Source organism: Arachis hypogaea, chromosome 14 (genome assembly GCF_003086295.3).
Source record: "Arachis hypogaea cultivar Tifrunner chromosome 14, arahy.Tifrunner.gnm2.J5K5, whole genome shotgun sequence".
Classification (NCBI taxonomy): domain Eukaryota; kingdom Viridiplantae; phylum Streptophyta; class Magnoliopsida; order Fabales; family Fabaceae; genus Arachis; species Arachis hypogaea.
In genome coordinates this window covers 135402118-135413123 of record NC_092049.1, presented here as the reverse complement: position 1 = coordinate 135413123, position 11006 = coordinate 135402118, and the positions used below count along the sequence as shown (strand labels likewise).

Sequence of the window (11006 nt, the reverse complement as noted above, 5' to 3'; positions counted from 1 at the left end):
TTGAACAATAGAAGGCTGTCAAGAGAATCTTGAGATACTTACAAGGTACCCCTAATCAAGGATTAGTGTTTAAAAAATGTACTGACTATAGAATTATTTCCTTTGCCGATGCAGATTGGGCGACAGATTTAGATGATAGAAGGTCGATCAGTGGCTATTTGGTGTTCTTTGGAAGCAACCTCATTGCTTAGAAGTGTGGAAAATAATCAAAAGTTAGCAGGTCGAGTACTGAGGCAGAATATTAAGCGGTTGCCTCTGGTCGAACGGAAGTCATATCTATACAGCAGCTTCTTCAAGAGTTGCAAGTTCCACAACAAGTGACACCAACGATCTACTGTGACAATAAGAGTACTTGTCACCTAGCTGTGAACCCAGTTATGCATAGCTGTTGCAAGCATCTTGAAACTAATATACATTTTTTGAGAGAGCTAGTTAATAGAAAGCAACATTTTGTAGTTAATATACCTACACAAGATCAGATAGCAGATATATTGACTAAACCCCTGTCTTGTAAATTGTTTGAATGGTTTAAGTCCAAGCTTATGTTGGGAACAAAGCCCCAACTAAGCTTGAGGGGGGTGTTAAAGGGAGAAGAAGTCAAAACTTAAGTAACAACTTAAGTAACAAATTACGTGAAGTCAGTAAAATTTTGTTATGAAGAAGAATTCAGTTAGAGTGGCTGTTATAGGTAGTTAGAGGGTGTTAGTGCAGTTTTTATTAAGCTATAAAATAGGAGCTAAGTGCCTTTGTATAACTACTCTCTCTAATAACACATTTTCCTCATTTAGATCTTAATCAATTTTTGGTTATTACTTTCTCTGCATCATTTTCTCTTCTTTGGTCATCGGTGTCCTTTCTCAATAAGTGCAAGATCGTTCACATGGACAAATAGATCCTCAAAAGTGTGACTTATTTTTGTAAGATTCAAAATTCTCAACGTAATGAAATTTTTTTGGAGACGAAAACGTCTGACTCGAAATTTTTTAGAGACCTATTTGGTATACTCAAAGAAATTAAATAAGAGGCAAAATAAAAAATATCAAGGATGCAGAACATGAAAATTGTGTTTGGAAGAGAGATTGAAATTGAGAGACTAAGAAATTAAATTAAGTCTCTGTATTATGTTTGGTGTAAAATATACTGAATTGAGTTATGTCTCAGTATTATGTTTAAATTAAAAATAAATATGGAGATTAAGAAAGAGTAGATTTAAAATTTAAAAAGTTAAATAAATATATTTTTGATAAAAAAATATTATTAAAGTTTCAATTTCTATCTCCAAAATTTTAATTTCTGTGTCTTTATTTTTTAGAGTTACTGAAAGAACTAAAATTTTAGAAACAAAAATTACCAAACACAATATTAAATCTTAGTCCTACAATCCTAAGTAACCAAACGCTACCAAACCATAAGATTAACTTCAATTGCAACTATGTTTTTTGGTTAGGACCGTGGGCCACAAAGGATCCAGACCCAGAAAACAGAAACCGTATTACTTCAATTGCATCTTGCAAGTGGAACTTATTGAGCCTAATGGGCCTTTTCCTCGTGGGCCAACTCTGGGTGTTTATATTTTGATTTTTTTTTTCAAAAACTAATAACATTGGAAAATGATAATAGAAACTTGTCAAATTACCAACTAATTATTTGATATTTATATTTTATTTTTGCTTTTTAGATCCTGTGAAAGAATAAGTAAAAACACATGAAATTGACAACTAATGCTTTTACTTTTGACTACCTTCTTAGTTATTTTTGGTGAAAGCAAATAGGAGAGCATTGATTTATTTAATTACAACATCTTAAAAAATATAAAAATGAAAATGAAAATCAAATAACAACGAATATATTTGAATTGATTTATTTTTACAAATACAGAAATATAAATTATAATTAATAATTAAAATAAAATAAAATAAATTGCCAAATGACCGAATCAGAGGTTTAAAGATTAGGTTCCGCTCTTTCTCATTTCTCTCTTTACTCTCACAACTCTCACTCACACACTCGCTAACACTTTCTCTCTCCTTTTGCGGCTAGGGTTTTTCCTTTTCAACCCTATTTTCTTTCTTCATTCCCAAATTCACCGAACCCTTTTTCTTTCCATTCTCTTCTCTACACTCCCATCTCAGTCTATTTCTCTATTCATGGAATCGTTACGCGTTTAGTGGTTCCTCTCTATCGTGTTTGGGGGAAAAAGGGAAGAGGGAAAAGAAAACATCTTATTGGTGTTTGGTTTTTGTTTTGGAATTGAAAGATGACTACCATGAACCCCTTTGATTTGTTGAAAGATGATACTGAGGATCCTTCTCAGCTCATCGCCAACGAGCAGCTCAAGGCTGCTGCTGCTGCCGCCACCGCCGTTCCGCCCAAGAAAGGGGCGGCGGCGGCTCCGCAGAAAGGAGGGCAGCAAAATAAGCCAGCTCAGCTCCCTACCAAGCCTACTCCTCCTGGTCAAGCTGGTGAGTTTTGATTTTCCTTTTTCCCCATACCCCTTTTTTTTTTTTATAATTTGATTGATTCATGTTTCAGTTTTGTTATCTTTTATGTTGTACATGATTTTTTTTTGAGATGATGTGGATGGAGTATTTTTAGAATGATATTCTTAATATATTCTTTTAAATGCATTTGGTATTGAACTATTGATGTGTGATTGTTATCGAGGCTTTTGGTAGTTATTGTGAATATTGAAATGTTAGTTGTTTGCATGGTGTTCTTTTGTGAGACTGAAATAGCTTATTTATGTTTTTAATTAAATCTAGTTGATTTTTTAGGGTTTTATTTGTAACATGGAATGTTTTGGGTTATGTTTGTTTTTCTTATCATTCTCATTTTAGTACTTTCTTTCATTTTTGGGGTACATTTTTAGTTTTGTTCTTTCTCTTTGCTACATATATATGGTACCGGTGTTGTTTTCGTATAATGATACTACAGAGTCATATTTCTTTGTGCCTCAAATTTGTGTGTACCAATTTTTTAGAAGTCAAATTCCTTTGTTGAATTGGTAGTATTTGTAAGTGATTGTAGATTTTGTTCAAGCTTTGCTTTCAAACATTGTAGAGTTGTAATTTGATAGAAGTTGCTACAATTGGATTGTTAACATGTTATATATGTGTGGTCTGGTGATGTTTGATTCCTCTTGATGCCTGTTTGCATGATTATCTTGTTCTCATCTATTGATATTTATATTTATTTTCCTGTCTTAATAGTGAGGGAGGCAAAAAATGAGGCTTCTCGCGGAGGCCGTGGAGGTGGACGAGGTGGTGGGCGTGGAGGTGGACGGGGTCGTGGTTTTAACCGTGACTTTTCAAATGATGAGGGCTCATTCCCAGCCTCTGGAGCCCCTGCTACTCAAAGTGGTTTTGAGGAAGGAGATGGTGGGAGGACCTCAGATAGACGAGGCGGTTATGGTGGGCGAGGCCCTTACCGTGGTGGTCGCCGGGGAGAGTTCAGCAATGGGGAAGCTGGAGAAGAAGGAAGGCCAAGAAGAACATATGAACGCCGCAGTGGGACTGGACGCGGGTAATGCTGTCATTAACTGGTGATTTTGATGCAGAACCTAAGTTTCTATCGGCATTAATTTCCCTTGTTCTATTTACAGAAATGAGTTTAAGCGTGAAGGTGCTGGACGAGGAAACTGGGGAACACAGTCTGATGAAATTGCTCAGTAAGCTCTCTTCTTACAATCCATTGCTTCTGTAACTTCAATCTTAATTATGCTTGTATTGGATTCAGTAGGATGAATTTCATTCGGTCTGGTCTGAAATTTATTTAGGGTAACTGATGAAGTCGTGAATGAAGCTGAAAAGAATTTGGGCGAGGAGAAGCCTGCTGGTGAAGATGTGGCTGATGTAAACAAGGAGAGTCTTGCTGAAGAAGCTGAACAAAAAGAGCCTGAGGATAAGGTGATTTTCTAACTTACTGAATTTTCTTTATTGATGACAATCTGTTTCATGCTTTAATGATGAATTATTCTGTCCTAGTCCTTCCCTCCGATACATATGTCAGAAAAAATTGAATGAACTGCTACATTTCAATTTGCTGTCTACTATGACCTCCATAGGATGGAAACGAAAAACTGCAGTGTTAATATCTGTATATAGAGTCGATAATATAACATTATATTGTTATTAAATTGTTTTAGTGTTTTTGCAATTTATTAACCATTAGGCTGTCGTTTTTCCATTAGGAGATGACTCTGGAGGAGTATCAGAAAGTGCTGGAAGAGAAAAGAAAGGCCCTTCAAGCAGTAAAGACCGAGGAGAGAAAGGTTGATATCAAAGAATTTGCATCCATGCAGCCCCTATCAAACAAGAAAGACAACAATGACATCTTCATTAAATTGGTGAGATTAAATACATGTGAACTATCCTTATTTCAATTATTTTCTGTTGGTTTTGCTTACTAATGTCCTTTAATCATCTTTCTTTATAGGGATCTGATAAGGATAGGCGCAAAGAAGCATTGGAGAGGGAGGAGAGATCCAAGAAGGTGCGACTTCGTTGCACTTGTTTGTCCATGTTTCTTTATATTTGTGCCTGCTTGAAAGATCTCATATTCAAATATCAACATTACTTGCTTTATATGGTAGATCATATATATTGTCTAGATTCAGTTTTCAAAATTTCTGGCTAGCCTAGGCTCATGAAAGATGATGACATGTTCTGTATCTTTTAGACATTTTACCCCTAGAGTATGTTTAGTTGCAGGATATAAAAGGTATGGGTAAATTTCATCCAAATGAGTTGTGTGCGAATTTAGTAATTTACAAATAAAACTGATTTTGGTAAAGTTTACCTACACTCTTACTATCTAAAGTCCAAACATACTTCTAGTGCAGATCTCGTGTTTCTTTGACTGTTCTGTTAATTCTACGTTCTCATGAAGTTTATCATGCAAATCACATTAAATATTTCTATGTTAGTATGTTTTATAGTTCTGAATACGAAAATGTTGTTACGTTAATATTGTTTGTCTATTGTTCATTTCTAAATTCTGCAGGTTTTTCTTAAGTATATGGTTGTCACACTTTATTTTCGAAAATGTTGTTTTGTTAAAATTGTTTGTCTATTGTTCATTTCTAAATTCTGCAGGTTTTTCTTAAGTATATGGTTGTCATGCTTTATTTTTGGCGTTCTTTTAGTTTTCTAATGTTTCTCCATGAGCTCTGATAAATTTGTAGTCACGGTGATGTTGAACATGTACATCTTAGTTACGAATTTGTATATGGTACTTTATTTGTAAAGTTTGTACAAGATTAGATAGAAGGTATGATGAAATATTTCCATAGTTGTCTCACATAGGTAATATGAAGTTGTGTTGATATAATTTTTATTTTTTGAAAGGTTCTGTTAATGTTGGTGTTTGATAGGATGTCTAGGAAATAATTACTGGAAAAAAAGATGGGAGAATCAATTCTTAGTAGCGCGTGGGTAGTTAATGTTTTGAGAAGGAGATTTTGATAACAGGTCTTACTAACTAAAAGGAATTTTTATTTTGATAGATACTATACTTTGTAACCTTGTAATTAAATAATTGTCTACTTTAAGGTTCCCTTTTTACTTCCGATATATTTTATTTTCCCTTTGTTTGGTTTGAAATTTTTTGGATTGTTTTGGTGGATGAACCTTCGTTATCATTGTTGATATTTTCAGGCTGTAAGCATTAACGAGTTTCTGAAGCCAGCTGATGGGGAAGTCTACTATCGTGGGCGTGGCCCCCGCCCCCGTGGTCCAAAGGGTAGCTACCGTGGCAACTCCAACAATGCACAAGCTCCCTCCATTGAAGACCCTGGTCATTTCCCAACTTTGGGTGGCAACTGAGAATTGTCCAGAACCCTTCCAAGCATATCTCTGTCCTATTTTCAGTTTTGGGTTCTCTCTTATTTGAACTTTATCAGGAAAAAAAAAAAAAAGAAAACCCCTTATGGTAGGTGGATTTCCTTAATTTAGAAGGGTCATTTTTAATTTTATGCCTTCAGATGTAAATTTAGGTTTGTTCTTCATACGGTCCTTTTATACCCTTATGCATCTACTTTTTACTGTGTTTGACATTTGGGGGTATATGGTGGCGGGTAAGACATAAAATGTTGAGTTTCGTTTTCTTTATAGATTGACATCTCAGTTTTGCATTATATTTTTTGTTTACCATTAATGCTTTTTTAAGGATCTTCACTTGTACAATAAGTCGACTTAAAAGTTATTTGAGCGATGTTAATGTAAACCACGTGGTTTGGCCTAGAGATGATTTAATTAACTATATAATAACTTGAGGTTGAACTAGCGTTTTCTTTTAAAATTTGTATTACTAATATTTACGCCACCATTCATTATATCGCGTGTAACGATTTGTTGCTTTACTGGTCCTATATAGTTTTAGTATATATATAAGATTGCTTTAATTTAGTGGCACCTAGTCTTTACAAGAAAAATTCTTATGATCGAAAAAGTTGATCTTAAGATACTTATGATTATATCAACTTTTTCCCCTTAAAGCATACGTATCAACAGATTCTGAATGTTAATTCGATAGAAGTCACCTAAAAGAAAATTAGGATTAAGTACGTTTTTTATTCCGAGCGATTGAAATAAAGTTTCGATTTTATTAATTAAGATAATGGAAATGTATAAACCAGGGAGTGCTATAAGAATAACGATGATAAATAGGAATATATCGTTATAAACACCAATATAAAGATGAATAATGTTCCTCCAATGACCTAAGTTATCTATATTCAAATCTCAAGTTGCATGTGGTTCATACATCATGTTTTTTCTCGACTGAGGATATCCCTTCTAAAAATAACACATTCTTGGCACCAATCCCACATGGTCGAAGAGCGTCACAATAAGGAATGAAACAAAATTCGGAGTCCTGAAATACATTATCACGAACTTCCCAAAGTATTATATCCCCATCATTGGTCAAACCCTAGTTCCTAGACATAGAATTCTTTCTCTGTAGAAAAAACTAGATCATATTTCAAAATTATAAAACCTTTGACATCATGGTTTTGCTCCATCACACCCCAATATTCTTTTAATTCACATTGAAAATCCTTCTCTAAGAACCCAATCCGAAGTTCATTAAAAACCAAATTAAACAATGTCCTTATGAATTAAACAATGTTTATCTTACTAAGTTGGCTATATGAATTAAACAATGCTCTTATATTTTTATGTTCTGTCATGTATCATGTATAATAATTTCTATTATTTCAAGATATTTTTTGGCAACTTCATACTTAAACTAGTTTTATTTGAACCAATTTAACTTGAAAGTTACTTCACTTTTAAATTTTAATCAGATGAAAAAAATTCGTTCTATTTTAATTATGCCATCTAGATTTTTCAAATGCTCGTCGTCCCTTAATTGTTAAGAGTTCGAACTTTATCTTGGACATTGAAAATTTTTAAAACCCCAGATCAGTTGTTCTACCTATCGAGGTGCATTGTGCTTATAATTTATAAAACCAGCATAAGATTAGTCACGATGCTCGATGATAGAAATCTTGGTTGCCAACCAAACTAGATTTTTCTTGGCGAATACCCCTGCCTTTTGACATTTTACTAGAAATAAAATAAAATATTTAAGAAAGTGATACAATTCGAAATCTATTTTGAAGCATTGTCAATATAAAATATTGTTGTGATAATAATGATGAAATAATTTGAAGATTGAAACAGATACCATTTCGTAATTCATGTTTAACCTGGCACATTTAAGTCATCCAGTAAACACATGTTCAACTATTTGTATTAGCACAACATTTTGTTTCTTCTGTTTTGTTGTATGGCTAAGTCACATTCGGCTCATTAAAGGAACAAGGAGGATCATAAGAAAAATAAAATGGATTGTAACCTTAAACTTGAATTGAAGTAGACATGAGCAGTAATAGATTTAGCATTAATGAATAGTAGAATACTTTGCACAAACCATATCATTTTCAAGTATATTTAAAGAATTGGATCATCTAGGTCAATTCCAAACCACAAACGAATTCTGAAATTGATCCACTATTAAGAAAAATTAGAAAGAAAGGGAAAAAATCTTACAAACAATACAATGGAGGGTGAGAAGCAGAGAAAATGAAATGGATCTAAATAACCCCTTTTTGTAGTTAGGATGAGCAGCAACCACTGCTCTGCTGAACTGGCTGTCCTCTGATCTGCACTGTTGGAGGCCTTGCATTGTTTGCAGGTTGGCTTGCCATTCTACGTTCAAACGAAAAAGTTGCCGTAAGACGATGAGGTACGAAGTAGTCATAGATGATAGATCAATCAATGGATTATTCGAAAAGAAAGGGTTATACATAGACATCCAATGTTATATTGCCACCTCGGCAAGCGTCGATTGTATGGCAATATAGTTTCACATTGTCAATGCATTGGCATTAAATAGGTCAAGAAGTGAAATAGTAGTACAAAATGGCATCTGTAATTGACTTTTCCCAGATATCAAAACTGACTCTTTGGAAGCAGCTACATCAAAATAAACTATGGTTCTGTGATTTTCTTCGATATCTATGGTTAAAATAAAAAGGAAAAGGGTACCTGGTCTTGATGGAAGCAGACATGGCCATGAATGCCTGTTCAACATTTGTAGCATCTTTTGCACTTGTTTCCATGAAAGGAATGCCTATTTCATCTGCGAATGCCTTTTAAAGAAAAAAGAAAGAAAAGGATTGGGGTAAGGGAGGATGAACAGGCTTGAAACTGTTAACAAAATATGAAAATGAAAAAAAATTCAGAAGGGTATGAAAAATCTATACTTTGGCTGTTTCATATGACACAGCTCTGTTTGATGTCAGATCACACTTGTTGCCAACCAAAAGTTTGTTAACATTATCACTGGCGTAACGGTCGATTTCGCTGAGCCACTGCTTCACATTGTTGAAGCTCTCTTCGTCTGTCACATCATAAACAATCTGCAAGCCGAACTAATCATTGAAGATGGAAATGGGAAAAATCTAGTTTTAAAAGTTTATGCTAAGAAAGTCATCACCCACAATGATGCCATGTGCCCCGCGATAGTAGCTACTGGTAATTGTCCTGAATCGTTCTTGCCCAGCTGTGTCCCACTGTATATAAAATCAGATCACAAAACAAAGTAAGGCCTAGAAACATGAAATAATATTAGCATATAAAAGAATTAAAACAAGGAACTTTACGTACAATTTGGAGTTTAATGGTTTTTCCATCCTGCTCAACAGTACGTATTTTCTACACAAAATAACTTGAAATGATCAGTACAGACAGCTCTTTAATTGGTCCGAACCTAAAAAAATCACAAAGCGGTACTCACAAAATCAACTCCAATGGTGCTTATGTAGCTCTCAATGTATGAATCATCCTGTACCGTAACATAAAAGTTATCATAAGTTAATGATCTAACTTACTACGTTAAGCAATAATTTACAATCAACAAGAGCCAAGAACAACCAACAAGCACTGAAATATACCAAATGTACATTCTCATATATTGTATAATATATAATAAGACACAAATGATAAACCCGCCACCGATACCATTCCAAAACATAGAATATATTGGTACACATTGGGAGAGAAAAGTAATATGATTCTATGAGAAAATACTAATCCGCCAATCCATTATTCAATATATTTCCCCCACACTCTAAGGAACCCTTTAACATGAGTAAAATCACAAATATTTCAACCAGAGCAGAATACTTAAGCGAGTGGACTATTTTTATATTGATAAAAGAATTAACTCTCGAAAAAAGGTGGAAAAACATGTTAAAATGCACATAAGAAGAATATGAAGGAAAAAAAAAAGGAAACATCGCTACACTATTAGATATAGAAGTTTGTAGTAGTCAATAATAATAACTAGCATAAAAATCAGCAGAAAGCTTACGGCAAATCTCAGAAGAAGACATGATTTTCCAACACCCGAGTCTCCAATAAGAAGGAGCTTGAACAGATAATCACTGCATAAGATAACCACAAAATCATTAACTTTCATGCTCCATAATGGATCAGCCTCATATACATACATACATCAATTCTCACAGATCCATAGAATCTTTTTGTAGAAGCCAGCACCTTCTATCTTCTTATGGTTTGATGATCAAGATGGTAGATCTCAAGGCCACATAGACCTCCAAAATCCAAATCCAAATCCCATACTTTGTGGGAGTTTAACTCCCACAACAATAGAAAAATTGCTTTTGAACTAAGATTCAGATCATGAATCAGGTAATATTTTTTAAATCCAATTGGACATTATTATTTCGAAGATCGAGTATTTGAGTCATCATCACAATCGTAGCAACAAAAATAGGACAATACATGCTCAAAATCATTGTTTGAAATCAACAAGGAACAAGATCAGGGTGCGCGCAGAAGAAGCTCCAAAATCAATCACGGGAGCTCAAAATCACGGCTTCCTCTCTAAATCCCGTAATTGAAAAACAGTTTCTTTCAATTTCAAAAACAATTTATTTAAAAAATCAATTGGATCAAAATTCATGAAAAGTGAAAACCATTCAATCTAGGGTTACATCCGAACACACCGACACCAACCCATAAGAACGAATCAAGCTAAAACCCAAAACACCCTTTCGAAGAAAGGATCGAAAAACCAAAGAAGACACGAACTTCTCTTAAATCGAATCTGATTGCAAAACAAAGAGACAAATAGAGGAACCTACTATTCGGGATTCATTTCCGGGTAAAAGCGAATTCACGAATCGGAGGGTGGTGACCGGAGATTAAGCTTCCGGTGATGGTGCGGCGGCGGTGCTTATCCACGAAAAGCGTCAGAAAAAGAATAACGGAAAGCAGAAAGTCTTCGATTCTTGGTTGTTTGTGTTATGAGTTAGTTTTGGTTGCTTCTTTCGCTTTTGTTTGTTGCTTTGATTTGAATGAATAAAACGCGTGGAGGAATACCAGAACGTGAAGTAAACGGTGACGTATTTGTAAAATTCTACGTTTAACTTTGAACTTATCTTTCTAATAAAATTTAAAAGACCGAAGATGAAA

At 34.3% G+C, this 11006-nt stretch overlaps 2 protein-coding genes across 2 annotated transcripts; one reads left to right on the top strand and one right to left on the bottom strand.

Moving 5' to 3' along the window:
* The first annotated feature begins 1935 nt into the window (after positions 1 to 1935).
* On the top strand, positions 1936 to 6133 carry LOC112744393 (RGG repeats nuclear RNA binding protein A). The gene is made up of 7 exons (XM_025794000.3): positions 1936 to 2462; positions 3210 to 3522; positions 3602 to 3667; positions 3776 to 3905; positions 4190 to 4345; positions 4435 to 4491; positions 5655 to 6133. Exons 1-7 carry the CDS (start codon positions 2258 to 2260, stop codon positions 5820 to 5822), a joined length of 1095 nt encoding a protein of 364 aa, XP_025649785.1. The 5' UTR covers positions 1936 to 2257; the 3' UTR covers positions 5823 to 6133.
* A 1751-nt stretch (positions 6134 to 7884) lies between these two features.
* LOC112744394 (ras-related protein RABD2a) lies at positions 7885 to 11006 on the bottom strand. The gene is made up of 8 exons (XM_025794001.3): positions 10676 to 11006; positions 9880 to 9952; positions 9304 to 9351; positions 9174 to 9221; positions 9008 to 9079; positions 8771 to 8926; positions 8553 to 8656; positions 7885 to 8213 (listed from the first exon to the last, which is right to left on the bottom strand). The coding sequence occupies exons 1-8, from the start codon at positions 10687 to 10689 to the stop codon at positions 8120 to 8122; spliced, it is 609 nt and encodes a 202-aa protein (XP_025649786.1). The 5' UTR covers positions 10690 to 11006; the 3' UTR covers positions 7885 to 8119.